At 35.9% G+C, this 15289-nt stretch overlaps 1 protein-coding gene across 10 annotated transcripts in view; it reads right to left on the reverse strand.

Moving 5' to 3' along the window:
- Positions 1 to 1968: 1968 nt before the first annotated feature.
- Positions 1969 to 15289, reverse strand: part of LOC101897857 (neurobeachin) — a 236395-nt gene continuing 223074 nt past the window's right edge. For all 10 annotated transcript variants that reach the window (XM_059122131.1, XM_059122136.1, XM_059122129.1 and 7 more), the window contains 6 exons: positions 6556 to 9367; positions 6265 to 6438; positions 5921 to 6184; positions 5625 to 5821; positions 5322 to 5473; positions 1969 to 2671 (listed from right to left, as the gene is read on the reverse strand). In XM_059122131.1, coding sequence (XP_058978114.1) covers positions 2581 to 2671; positions 5322 to 5473; positions 5625 to 5821; positions 5921 to 6184; positions 6265 to 6438; positions 6556 to 9367 — 3690 coding nt within the window. In that variant the 3' untranslated portion in view covers positions 1969 to 2580. The remainder of the gene's footprint in view (positions 2672 to 5321; positions 5474 to 5624; positions 5822 to 5920; positions 6185 to 6264; positions 6439 to 6555; positions 9368 to 15289) is intronic.

Below are 15289 nucleotides of genomic sequence, written 5' to 3' on the forward strand. Positions count from 1 at the left end.
ACACTATGTGTGTTGGGGGTATGATTGGGCCAAAAAATATGTACCACCTCGAAATATTGGTTTCTCGCCGAGCTGAGTTAATCTAGCTATGTATGTTCGACCGTCCGCCCGTTCATATTAATTGGAATCACGCTACAGGTCGCAATTATGGCCCGATACTCACGAAATTCTAGTGCCTTCCTGTACTTCTACAGAATAAGGTAAATAAAAAATAAAATCTAACCTTACCTTTTTCAGCTGCACTTCTTTTAAATTAAGTCCATGGAGAGAAGAGATTGGTTCTATCAAGAAAATTGAAATCGTTGTAGATGTATAAACGATTGTAGATCAGATGGTTCACATCTATGACGAAGTTTTTTTTGCTGCCCGAATTCAAACCGCAATCATAGCACAAATAAATTAATGTTGATTTTTGGGCTCATTTTGGTGGACTCTGCTACAAATATTAACTGTGGTGCCATGCAACATGTTCGCCTATTGCTTACCAAAAAAAGAAAATATTAACAAAAAATTTAATAAATGAAAAATTCCTATATGAAAAAAATATTTACGTTACACCAAGTGACTTATTTCTGTTTTTTTTTTTTTTTTTTTTTCATTTTATTAATATAATATTTAATTATTATGATTTTTTTAATATAGGAATTAATGTGAAAAACAACCAATTTCATAAGGATTTTAATAACAACGCTGATATTTTGGGTAATTACCGGAGGAGGAGGAGGAGGGGTTGAATGTGTTCGTGTGTGTGCTGTTGGGTGTACGACAAATATATTATACATTAAAAAACATACATAATATTACATATATATTTATATATTAAATACCTTACATATACACATACATTCACATAGACAAATATTTAATTAATTTAATCGAAAATCAGGGCATAAAAATCAATTGCGACAAAAAAGGGATTTGTCGAAAAATTTAACCTTTTGAAAAAGGTGGGAGGGAGGAGGGAAGTCGAGTTTCAATTTTTTTATGTTAAATAATTTTATTTATATTTTTTTTTTGTTGGGGAGGGTTACAAAACAAGTCTCACAGACATAACAAAATTTTTATTTAAATTTAAACAAAATGGAATTAGATTTGTTATATAAGTATATTTAAATTAATGGACGTTTTGCACTGAGAAAAAATATGTGTGTGTGTAGTTTTAAATTGGATAATTTATTTATTTATTTTAATTAAATTGTTTAAACAGATAATCTGCAAGGGACGTATGTATGTATAAAGAAAATTTGGAAGGGATTTTTTTTGTTTTGTAGGAGGCCTGTAACAGAGATGAAAGCCAAGGCCTTTTTTTATAAATTTTAATTATAATAAAAATGTGCTGATTTTTTACTAAATAATTATTATTTTAATTTTTTTATTTGTATATACAAAAACTTGTTGCATATATTAAGTACAAGATTATTATTTTTTTAAGTTTTCTTTAATGTATAAAAAATTTCCTTTCTTTTGAATGTTAAATTTTAATTTTTGAGGAATTTAAGACAATATCCATAGCCCTAAACCTTAATAGAGGTCTTGCTAAACGATATTCCCTTTTCATCATAGGTTACTGTTTTAATTACCAATTTTTTCCCTTTAATTGGAAATTACTTTGTTTTTAAATAACTTTTAAACGCCCTTTATTTTTATTTAATTTTTCCTTTTTTTAATTTTTATGATGTTTTTTTTTATTTTATTTTTGTAAAATTAATACTACTTTAGTACGTTCTCTTTTGGCCACTTAGTTTCAGTTGCTGATTTTTTTTTCATTTGTGTTGTTTTTGTCTATTAAAAATATGTTCTTTATTTTTTTGTTGGTTTTTATATCCTCATCGCTTTGTAACTCTTGCTAAACTATGAAAATGCTTTAGATTTGCTGTTATCTATAAATTTCTGATTTTTCTCTTTTGCATTTAAGGATAAACTACATAGCCGTTTTATTTTGTGTCAGGACTCTTTTTCTAAGTAGTGTTCTTTTTTTTTTGCCAAGACTTTCCAATTTTAAGTCGAATTTTGTTTAAATTTTGTCCGAAACATTCTCTACGAATTTTAGTTTCTGCCCAAAAACGTATTAGAAATTAATGTCTCTACGAATTGCATTTTGTCTTTTTTTCTTGTGTATAGATTTCTTTTTTATTTAGTTAGGTTTTTTTTTCGATTATTCTAACCTAGAAACTAAGTATCATTTTTTTTCAAGTTAAAAATCTTAACTTAACTTGTGACTCTTCTCTTGTGTTCTATTTTTTTTTTAATTTCTAGAAAACATATTTCATTGCATTTAATTTTTGTAAAAGCCAGAACAGAAACTCCTTTTGTTGTCATCGCAACAAAACAAACTTACTTGTTTAAGGTTTTCACTAGAGTAGTTTTTTTTTTATCTTTACATTTCACATTTCGTCATTGTTTTTTTCTGTTTTGTAAGGTAGTAGCTGATTTGGCCTAAGCAGTTGTTTTTGTATTTTTTGTTGTGGGCTTTTATTTTCGATTCTAAATTTGACAAGGAGATCCTCGTCAATTCTGCCACGTCGGGATGGCCAGGTTGTTTTCATGGTAAGTAGATGGGGAGTAATGGGCCGTACACATTTAGTAACGTTGTTGATACTCATGATGCCAACGATTGAAATCGATGTGGAATACAACAATGGAACCAGTTGAGAGACCAGCCAATAGGTATCTAGAATGAGAGTAAAGGAGAAAGAGTAAAATAAATTAGTAAATTAATAAAATTGCATTGTTATTATAATTTATGAGGCGAAAATTCATAAAATAATAAATTTATATATTTTTTGTGTGGCTTTAAAATTTTAGTATTCATTGGAAATACAATGTTAATATTTCCACTATATGACAAGTTTGATGCATTTTTTAACAAAAGGGATATTACATGGATCTAAAAAATATCGAAATTATAAATTTGTAGGCATACACACAACCATAAAAGTTGCTTTTCTTCGGAACATGAATGAAATGTTGCATTTCTTTATTGTTTTAATTTTAATCAAGATAAGTGGAAAATATTATTTTATCCCAAAATTGTAGAAAATATTCCGCATCAACGTCGAAGATATAAAATTTTGTAACAACTGAATTTTAAATAGTTTCAAAAAGAGGAAATATTGAAATGTTTGCAGATTATTTCGCATTTTATGAGAGATATAATTTTTAAAAATTTGGACACGTTGTGGGGGAGGTACCATAAGTAGCGGTCCGATATATTCTATCTTCACACCAGAGCTTGGGTTGGTAAAAATATTGGGATATGCTAATGTGAGGATAATCGGACTCAGATTTTTTAAGAGTTATAGTTATTCCCTATTTTGGACCCTTGAGAGGGTGGTACTTGATGAAGTGGGCCGATATTGCCCATCTTCAGAAATAAGAATACTACAAATATTGGGATTTAAAAAATTTGTGAAAATCTGTGGAAATATTGACATCTTGTGGAGGAGTTACCAGACGGTGTGGACTGATATAGCTCATCTTCGAACACGATCTATGTTTGACAATAACATTACTATGTACCAAGTTTGGATCAAATCGGACACCTCCGACAGACAGACGTACATCCCTAGATCGACTTTAAATGTCCTGAAATTGATTTGGCCCAAAGAAACCTAGGGTCTAAAACCGTTTTTTCGATGAGGCACGTTTTGGCCGTATTACATGATATATACCCTCGGTAGCCATATGGCTGAGTTACATTTCATTTCGAGTCTTCAAATGAGAAGAACATTGGGAGTTCTAATGAGACGAACATCCCGTCTCCAATGTGAAGGCCGTCGAAGAGCAAGCCCTAAGGACCCCTAAAGGGAAAACCTTATGAGACGACTATGGGGGTTTTACTTCGAACTTCTGCTTCATAATTTCTAATCAAAAAACAATTGGGTCTTTTAAAGAAAAAACAATCCAGTATACTAAAGAGAAGACCTCCGAGTCTCCTAAAAATACTGTTGGTTTTTCTAAAGAGAGGATCATTGGGTCTACAACAAAAAAAAAAAAAAAAAAAAAACCTTCTGGTCTGAAAAGAAAAGACTATGAGAAGACTTTCGTCTCTTCTATGAGAAAACTTTCGCGAGTTTTCTATGAAAAAATCTTAGGTTTTTAAGGGGGTCTTCTCTGAAAAGATCCTCTAGTCTTCTACAAGGAGACACTCTTGTCATCAAGAGCCTCTACTATGAGAAGCCCCACTGGTCTTCTATGTAAAGAAGGCCTTCTCGACTTCTATACGAAAAGATTCGAGTATGCTGTGCAAAAAAATATTCGGGCTTTTATGGAGGGACTGAGTTTTGGTCATCTACGAGTATATCTTCTTCTTGTCTTCTTTGAGTTCTTTACGTCTTCTCTGAGAAGACCTGCTTTTGGCCTTCTTTTAGGAGACCGTCTGTTCTCCTATTAAATAAGACTACCGTCTAGTATTCTATTAAGAGTCCCTCAGGTCTCTATCAGATGTCCCTCAGGTCTCCATCAGAAATCCCTCGGGTCTTCCATTAGAAACCCCTCTGGTCTTCTATAGGAAGACCTTTTGGTCTTCTATGAGAAATATATCTGGTCTTCCATGAGACGACCTTTCATGACCCTCTGGTATTATATTAGAAGATGCTCTGGTTTTCTATGGGAAGGCCTTCTGGTCTTCTATGAGAAGACCTTCTGAATTTCTATGAGAAGAACGGCAGGTCTTCTATGGGAAGACCTTCTGGTCTTCTATTATAAGAACTTCTAGTCTTCCATGAGAAGAACTCCTGGTTTTCTTTATGAATACACTCTTCTGGTCTTTTATAAGAATAACTGATTTTAGTCTTCTAAGAAAGTTTTCTATTAGAAATATATAAACAATGTTCAGCCATCGGATCTAGAACCCACTATGAACTGCAAACACCAAATTTTAAATAAATCCGATAGAAAATGTGGCTTAAATGGACTATGGACCTATATTGACAATGTTCAGGTACAACTCTCAATACCAATTTTAGAACAATTGGGGCTAAAATCATAGAAATACAAATTATCGGGAGGTACCGTTATATGGCTGCCATAAGAAAACGTGGATCGATGTACTTCAGTTTGAATATCAACCATACAAATTATTGTGCCAATTTTCGAATCTGTAATTCAATAATGTGGATTGTATCGTGATTTCAACAGAGAGACACACAGACATCTTTAAATCGTATTCGGATTTTATGGTGATCATGAATATATGTACTTTTTGGGGCGTACGACGGATATTTAACGGTGTTACAAACGGAATGACAAATTTAATCCTTGTCCTCCTTTGCAAGGTTGAGGGTATAACAATGAATCACAAATATGGAATTACTACTTACTTTTGATCATGTGTCAGTGCCAACGAGCGAATTCCAGCATTACACGCTGGGAAGGCATAAAGTGGTGCCAAGCTGAAGGTACGCCACACTTCAACGATGCCACGATCACCGGCTGTCATCAAATATTCACCATCACGTGAGAGCAGCATGCACTGTGCAGATAAATTTGAAAAAGACAAACAAAAAAATGACAATTAGCAAAGAGTTATAAGACTTTAAAGAAAAGAGTATTGATTTTGAGAAATGTTTCAACAAAATATTCAATGAATTTAAAAAAAAAAAGAAATATCGAAATTTCCTTACCTGTAGATTATCATTGTGAGTTTCATGTCTAAGTTCCTTGCCATTAATGGTGTAGGCGGCCACATTGCCCTTGTCATAGTTGACAACTATGAAACCTTCGCGGGACATGGCAATTAATTCGGGAGAATGGAAATCCATGGGAGCATCCAGCGAACGTAAAAGGTCACCAAAGGTGGTGTGGATCAGAACGGGACCGTCTGGAGAGAAATAAGAAAATAAAAATATTTCCATTAAAAGTTTAAAGAATTATTTTTCCCCCTTCCCAAAATTAAACCGCTATTGTTTCTTGAACTTACTTGTCGAGCCCGATACAACCAAACCCAGCTCAGCACTAATCACAACCGATGTTACAGCCTGTTCGTGGCCCGTCAATGTGGCACGTGGTGTGGGTACATCACCCTCACCCACAATACTCTGAGTCCGGGCATTCCAATGCCACAGCAGAACGGTGCAATCCGCCGAGCCCGAAGCAATATAACAATCCGATGTAATATTGCACTCTGAGCGGGCCAAACAGGTTACCACACCGAAATGGCCAAAGACGATTTGTACAATTTTTGCTGCAATGAAAACAAAAAAAATCAATTGTTAAACATGTTACCCCCTTTTCTCCCCTCAAACTTCAAGCCATTCAACCTACCCGATTCGGTATTGAAAACACGGAAACTGTTATCCCAAAAGCCACAGGCAATGAGGAAACGACTATCCACGGTGACCACAAAACAATTGGAACGAATCTTCAACATTTGACTGAAGTTGTCACCCAAATGTCGTCGATTCATGGGATTGTTGTGGGTGGTGTTTTGAGCAGCAGCTAAGGATGGGAATGAAGAAAATAAAAGAAGAAAGAAAGACAAAAAGGAAATCCCATTAATATCCACCACATGCTTATTGAAGGTGTTTAACTTTTTTGAGGACTACGACTACTCACTTAACACTGGATCTATGGCCAATGGTTTCACGGCACCCTGCTGTTGATTCGAATCCGCATAGCTGGGACTTTGGACGGAGGCTGTGTAATTGCAATTCCATCGATTCACCGCAAACTGATGGCCGGCCGTCACGGTGACCACCGAAGGCAACGACAGCTGGGGATAGGTATTGGCCGATATATGGATGATGGGTGAATTCTGATAGAATTTCAAAATCTGACACAAATCATCGGGCATGGCACTAAACATCATCGGTGACAGATGCATGGCCGAGCTGCGTGGTGGATGTGGCTCCATCAACAGTTGGCTGGGTGTTTGGCCAAAGTTACGAATTTGATTTTCAACCGCTTCACGCATCACCGGATCGGCAATGGCATCCAGGTCGACACTACCCTCATAGGTGAGATAGTAGAATACATTGGTTGCTCGTACCGCCTCGGGACCACGTTGCTTGTAGCCAAAGATCAAATCGATCCATTGATGCAATTGGCACGAGACGAATTCCGATTCTAAAGCCATGCGGTTGATGCGCACAAACTCTTCGGGCGTCTTGGCCCAGGGTGGCAGCTCAACATCATTGACTAAGGCTCCATCTTCGCGATGACCCAAACGATAGCCAGACGAGTTGTAGAACATTTCGGGCAGGAAATACCATTCGGGTATTAGTTCCTTTACATCTGATGTATCACGCTGGCAATTTTTCCACGACAGGTTGACCGAGGAGAACAAACGATCGGGGTAGTCGAATTTTCCACCCTGCAGCGCCAGGAACATTGTGGTGAAGGGTTCTACTCTCACCAACCAGTTGAGAGTAAAGCTAGCGGTGGAATAGTGTGTGCCGTAGTGGAACGGAGGTATTGTATCACTTTCCCAGGATTCATAACGCTCCTCGAAATAGGCTCGGCGTGAGGGATTTAGGGCACCAATCGGCTTCGAAAGGTCCCGGTAGTTCGAGGGCAGACTTAAATCCAAATCTTTGGTTTCGTAATTGGTCAGGACCCAGGGGAAGATGGGGTATTGGTTTAAATCGTTGTATGTGCGACCTGCTATTGTGTTAAGGAACATTAGATACTCGAAGTTGGAAATCTCGCGACGCTGCCACTTTTGAGTCATGTTCGAGTTACGCATCAACTGACGTGGCGACATCATCGAAGCTCGTCTGGTCTGGGGTATGCCGTACTTGATGCCCACGCCGACACGGGGCAGGGCCTTGATCACCTTCTTGACGGTGTGCTGGTCGGGAAAGGCGAACAGGATGGAGGTGCGTGAGGCCAAAAAGATTTCCAAGGCAACATTTTGCAGCAGATAGCGGCGCGAGAAGATGGCTCTCACCTCCGAGAAGTACCATTTGCCGTGCAAGTGATCACAATATTTGAGAACTTCGGGTTCGATCTTCTGGAAATCGGGATGATCCTCATCCACCTCGAAGAACATCTCGGTGCTGGTGATGGACACAGTGCCGGGCGCCACCAAACCGGGGGCAATTAGTTTGGCCTTCGTGCTAATATTTACAGGTCCGGTCAGATCCAAGTCCAGTTCGCGATCCTCGATCAAAAGCTCAGCATCGTCCAGTAAATCGGCAGTGTGTTGGGTAGCTTGGTGAGCACGACTGACAGCAATTTGGGTGTGGAATTCGTCACGTGTCTGCAGGATGGCATCTTCGGGACCACCATTTTCTAAGGCAGCTTTGAGCGTGGCCTGAGGATGTGAAGAGCCACGGGGATTTTGGACCATGCGTTTGCGTCGTCGAGCATCATCTTCCCAGGCATCCAGTTTCCAATAGGTCTGCTTTTGTACCGACCCACTTGAGTCACCCCAGGCCCCATGGCGATTGCACATAATGTTGCGCACCTTTTCCAGCAGCCGGCTGGCAATGACATTGTCACGACGTCGAGCCGCGGTAATCAGGTGGTCACACATACGCTCCTCCTCGCGGCGTTCCAGCAGAGTTTGGGCACACTGGGATTCGAAGTCGGCATGCTTGAGAACATCATCGGCTCGCATACGATTCAATATGAATTCCGCCTCATTGGCTACACGCACAATGTGATCCTTCATGGCATGCGAAAGCAACCGGCCCTCATTGATCAGTTCGATAAAGGCTAGGCCGGCATGTTTTTGCAAGCTGTTTTGCCACTCCTGGGAGCAAAGCAACATTACCAGTTCCACCACCGAATGGGAGTTCTTGAACGTGGTAAGGCCTTTGCCCTCCATCAGCAATTCTTGGCCATGGGAGCCAACCAAAGTCTTCGACAGATAATGGGCAAAGTCAACCATGATTTCGCGCAGCAGCGGGCAAACGGGACCCAGGGCCACTTCGAGCTTTTGCGTCAAGCTGGCCTCGCGTGACGGAGTGGTCATGGGCAGTTGGCCGACTAGAGGAGGTTTCATGGGTAAATCATCGGGTCGGGAGCCACGTTGAACACCCGCCACGTTGCCAGAGTTGCCGGATGCATTGCCCGAGTTGGCATAGCCGTCGGGTACACGAACGACGGAAATCTCAGAATCGGGTTTATCGCCCCGCTCACTGCCATGCTGCGAATGTTGCATGTGGCTGGCATGCAGCGAATGCATGCCGCTGTCATCGCCACGCATTTTACCATCGACACCAGCACTGCCACCACCTGGCATAATAATACCCGTGGCCGTGGCCTGTACACTGGCGTCTTCATTCAAATTGACATCTGTCCAGCTTTCATCATTGGAATTTATGGGCTTGTTATCGTCGACCATAATCTCACTTGACGATTCCACTTCAGGAACTTCATTTTCAGTTGAGTTCATATTCAGGGAATTGCATTCGGAGTCACTCTGTAAATATTTCAAAAGGGGGGAAAGAGAGCCGGAGGGAGAGAAAGACATACATGTAAGTTGATTGTGGTTAACATTTTCGTAAAATACGCGGAATGGTATTTTGTGAATGTGTGTGTACGTGTGTGTGAATAAGTGAATGTGTGGTGGGTTAATATAATTGTGAATGTAGGTGTGTGTATGTGCATGGTTTGTAAGTAAATTACCAAATATAAGATTTCATATGCATGTGTACATTTGTGTGTGTGGGGGTGGTGTGTGGGAGTGCTCAATGCGGTTTACAGTTCAAAGTGCGTTACATGTTTAAAATTGCCGATGAGAATGATCATCATCAGCATTACAAATGCAAGACAAACATAATTGAATTAATTTGATCGAAAACAAATTTTTGACATTCATTTGAGTGTATTGTGGTGGTTGGCATTGTAAGGTAAGTACAATACATATAGACATACATACATCGAGTAAAATGCGCTTCAAACACAAATACCATCATTTACAATCTGAATGCGGAATGTGAACGTGATTTAGTACCAAAAATATACACAAGACAATAATGGTCACGCCATTGTGGCTTTCAAATTCATGTGCAAATAATGGACTTTTAATACAAACGCTTAATTGACAGCTTTGGGCATGGATATTATGTGTACAGTTTAGGTAACCTAAGGACATTTAACACAAATACAGGTGGATATGATTTAAAAATTAACCAAATATTTAAAGTAAAGATTTTGATAATGTTTCAAATTGTAATTTAAAAAATATTAAATTATTAAAAAAAATAAGAAAAATAGGATATATTATTTAATATTTTCTTAAAAATATTTTTGAGGGTTATCACAACACTTAGTAAGGTTCTCAAAATATTATTTTTTAAGAATTATGTTATTTATTATATTATTAAAAAATATTTTTAAAGAACCAAAAGTACTGTAGTCGAGATATTTTTAAATATTTCTTTCAGATCTAAGGGTTTTATAGTTGTTTAAGAGCCAACAACGTGCGTCTTTTGGTAAATAGTATAGGAAAAGCTTAGTGTCTTATTTATTTGTTTCTAAAAATATATTTCTTATTTTTTTATTTTTTGAAAAAAATATATATATGTCTTGAAGGACCAACATCGTGGTCTATATATAAAAAAAATGTTTCAAGTGCCAACTCTCTTAAAAAAAAACAAAAGAATTTTTTTGATGGATCAAAAATATACTTAAAAAAATAAAGATTTTTTAAGGACCGAAGGCGCGACTTTTTTTAAAAAAAAATTTTAAAAGACCATCTCAATGTCAATATGCGCGGATTTTATTAAAAAAATTTCAAATTTCGAAAAAAAATTCCATGTCAATAGGCGTGGATTTTTTAAAAGTTTTGCAAAGGCCATCTCCAGGTTAATAGGCGTGGATTTTTAAAAGTTTTGCAAAGGCCATCTCCAGGTTAATAGGCGTGGATTTTTTAAATTTTTTCGAAGACCATCTCTACGTCAATAGGCGTGGATTTTTTTTTTTAAATTTTCAAAGACCCTTTCAAGGTCAATAGGTGTGGATTTTTTTTTTTAATTTTCAAAGACCATTACGAGGTCAATAGGTGTGTGTTTTTTTTAAGATACTTTTCGAGGACCCTCAAATAACAATAAAGAATCTGCTTAGGATCAGCAGAGCAGTAGTCGTGTTTTTTTGGCACATATAGTATATTTTTAAAATCATGTTTTTTAAGAACATTTCCGAAGGACCTTCTGAGTGTTATAAGAATAACTTTAGAGAGAAATTCCCAGCTAAGTCCCTATTTTTTTTAATTATTTTTTGAAGACGTTCGGGCAACTATCGGCGATTTTTAAGGAGTATTTTTTGAGGATTAAAGAAAATTTGGAAAATTTGTCAAGGACTGTATTGTAGATATTTACAGATTATTTTCCAAGAACCTTTCAACTTAAAATTTAACAATTGTTTGAAGGACTAACATGGCTATAAACGAAAAATATAGATTTTTAAATAAATCTGTTGAATGACCATTTATTTTTGGATGAAGGAATATTTTTTAGAGTATTTTTAAGACATCGCAGTTTTGTAGAGTTTTTGGAAACAATTGGGGATGTTTTATACATTTTTTAATGATCAACTCAGAGCCGTAAAAATCGTTGAGTTTTTAGAAATGTTAGTTGGAGCAAAATAAAAGCAATAATTGTACAATTTTGAAGAATAGAACATTAAGAATAGAACATTAAGAACATTTTTTTATTTTTTTTTATTTATTTATTTATTTTTTGTTTTGTAATGCCAAGGCATTTTGTAATCGAGGAATTTAAAAAATCGCAGGTTTTTGTAATTTTTAACCGTTATATCTGCAGAGTTTTTAAGAACTCGTTAAAGAAATACGTTTGCTACTAACACAGCTGTAATCGCGAAATTTCTGAATTAATTGTTTCAGGATTATTCGGGATATAGACGATTTTGAAGAAGCATTAAACCCATATTAGTGGGCTTTTTTTTTAAATATCAAAGTATTTTTAACGTATCCTGGAATAAAATACTTTCAGCTGGATCTTATGAGAACTTTTTCAATAATCTTTTTTGAAATCTAATTTAGGTTTTTTATTTATTTTTTTTATTTCAATGACCAAAAGATCATTAATTGTGAATTTTATAGATTTTTCAAGTCAAGGGTCGAATTTTTAAGATTTTTTACAAAATATTTTTTTTTTCAAAAATATTTTTAAATCCAAAAGAGCTATGATGGCCATGATTTAGTTAAAATACATAGCGCATTAGCCTAAAGTTCCAATGTGTTTCAAATATTTCAATAATTAACCTCATGTATCAACCACACACCATACCATTCACATTCAACATGATCCTACCCCCTTTGCACCCTCCAAAAAAATTTGTTTTGTCAAATTCATTTAATTTCCTTGTTAATCTTTACACAATTTATACACGTTTCATGAACATAAGTAAACACGGGAATCATTGTTGCGAATAACTACACATGACAGGCAGTATGTCACGTGTCTGTTGTCAAACAAAACAACAAGACCAACAGCAGCATCAGCATCAGCTCAGACATGAAGAACGACACACTTGGAAAATATTTAACAATTCTCGTAAATTGTTACAATTAAATAAACAGTTGGCAACTGATTTTTGTGAATGTCTAAATGGCGGCAATAGGCCATATACTCGGAGCCCATATTTTCGCAAACAAAGTACCATTAATTATTCGTTGGAATGTTGTGGAACATTTTCGGAGCCAAATGTGAATATGTAAATGTGGATGTATTTGCAGAGAGTCACAGACACACGTTGGGTTCATGTGTGTGATGACACTCATACCACACCTGTTGTATTTAAAATGCAAACCTGCCTTACCGCCTACAAATATTGCCAATTAGCCACCCATTGAGTTAAAGAGAAAATCGTATGCCCCACTCCCATCTTCGTTCCTGAACGAATGACAAATGATGATATGTGTGTTATGTAAATCACAATTATGTACATATATTAGGCATACAAATTCATTTCAAATATGCATGGGTGGGGTTTTCATGGTGGTGGTGGTGTTGGTACACATACATGATTTATTCGAAATTTGTAAATTTGTGTATTTGTTTCCCCAATAACAGCGGCATTGGTGTTAGTACTTCTACTTGGTGTCATAGCGTAAATTCCAGTTTGTGTGTGTGCGTGTGATTGGCAATCCTTGAAAAGGCAAACAAATGATTTCCATCTATCATCACGCCATTGTTTGCCAATGTCACATAAAATTTCCATGAAAATGAGAATTCATATTCCCAGACTGGGTAAATAGTCTCACAATTCACAACAAATTTTAGAATATGTCAGAAATTTGGTAGAGAGACAGAAGGGCAGACAGAGCTAGGGAGTCAAGTCAAATTAGCGTAACAAAACATTGGGGAACAAATGTTGGAATGATATTGGGGTGAAGATCTAATTATAAAACATATGGGTAGATTTTCTTAAAAAAAAATGTGATTTGTTTCCAAAATAAAATAAATTTTAAAATTCATCTTTTGATTGGCAAAAGGCTGATTTCTTTTACTAAAGTAATTACTTTTTTAAAAATATTAAATTTTACTCAAAAATTTTGTTGATTTGTTTTAAAAATAAAGCCAAGAATTTTCAAAATAAATTTTAGATTGGCCTCAGCCTGATTTTTTTTTTTTTTTTCAAAATATTCTCGACAATGAGAGTAGTGGATTTTTTTATGTTTATTTTTGACTGAATACATCGGGGGTTATTTCAAAACTAAGTAATAATAGTCGTGGTTTTTTAAAATATATTCCGAATGGCTGTAGTCTTGGATTTTTTTTTTTTTTTCGAAAATGCTCCGCAGTCGATTATTTTTTCAAAATTGCTTTGATTCTTAAAATTGGAATTTTTCAAATATGCCCTATAGACATTGACTAAAGTCGTAGAATATCTTTAAATAATTAATTGATTGATCGAAACCCGCGTCGCCGTGGCCTAAAAATGGCTCGTGAGCTGAACATATCGCAATATTCCGTTCGGCAAATATTGAAAAATGAGCTCGGGGTAAAGCCATTGAAATTCCAAAAAGTGCAAGAACTTACACCACAACATAAAGAAAATAGACTCAAAAGAGCTAAAGAGTTGCTTCGCTTGGCCCAAAAGTGATGAACTGCCGAATTTTGTTTTCTCTGACGAGAAAACATTCGTTGTCGAGCAGTTTGTAAACAAACCAAATGTCCACCTTCGCTTGGCCACCAGAACTCAAGCACCGGCCATGGTGCTGGTTTGGTGTGGGCCGGCATAACAGTCGATGGTCGCTCTCCGCTCGTATTAATCGACCGTGGCATCAGAATAAATGCCGAATATTATCGCGAAAATATTTTGGAGGGTGTATTAAAGCCTTGGACACGCGCCGGGAATGGGCCAAAATACAGCAGAGCAACACTCGGGCAGCGTGTGACGGTTTCATTGGCCGTTGAAGGCCATAATTCGTGCCAAAGGTGACCAATTCGAACAAATCTAAAATTATTCTAAAATTTGACATTTTTAAAAAATTAAAAAAATATGTAAAAATTATGGCGTTTGATTTTGTTGCAGTTTTTTTATCGCACCCTGTAATCGATAGTGTTGGTTAACGACACAATTTTTAAAAGACCATCAGACCTTTATTCGGGCATACAAAATTATAGTTTCCAAGATTATATTCAAAGACCTACAGGACTATACTTCTCGATTTTACAACAATTTTTTGAAAACAGTTTCAGAGTGTTATTAGCGGAATATTGGATTAAAAAACTGACTTGATTTCTAGGGTTATCAGACATTTTTTCTGGAAATTGTTTTCCTTTCGAATTTTCTCGAAATAATTGTATTGCATTTTCTTGATCGCTTTAAAGATATTTTGTATTAGTGTCTGAACTATAGATTATTACAGATTTTTAAATGATTATAGTAATATTATTTAATGCTTAATTTTGTAGGAATATTTTTCATGGAATTTAAAAAATATTATTGAAGAGTTCGTGATTTTTTTTTAAAGTTGGAAATTCATTTATGTTCTTCTTAACGAAAGTGTTTTTTTTTTAATATTTTGTAAAGATCCGTGCATTTTTTGGATGCCTTGTACAAATGCCTGTAGATATTTTTGGAATGTTGTCCAAGTGTTATTGAAAAAAAAAAAACAGAGATTTAACTCACATTTCTTAATTATTTAAGTATCAAAATATTAAGGAAGAATAGGGCTATACTCCCACTGTCTTTTTATGGAATAATATTCAAAGGGTAATGGAACCTGATCTTTAAAAATTATGTTAAGAATTTTCTCACAATATTTTTTTTTCTTTATTTTACGATTTCTCGAGGATTACTTTTAAAATTTGTGTGGCCGAATTTCATGCCAACAATCTTATATAATTTTCAAAATATTTTTGTTGCACTG

Source organism: Musca domestica, unplaced genomic scaffold (genome assembly GCF_030504385.1).
Source record: "Musca domestica strain aabys unplaced genomic scaffold, Musca_domestica.polishedcontigs.V.1.1 2, whole genome shotgun sequence".
Taxonomy (NCBI): Eukaryota; Metazoa; Arthropoda; class Insecta; order Diptera; family Muscidae; genus Musca; species Musca domestica.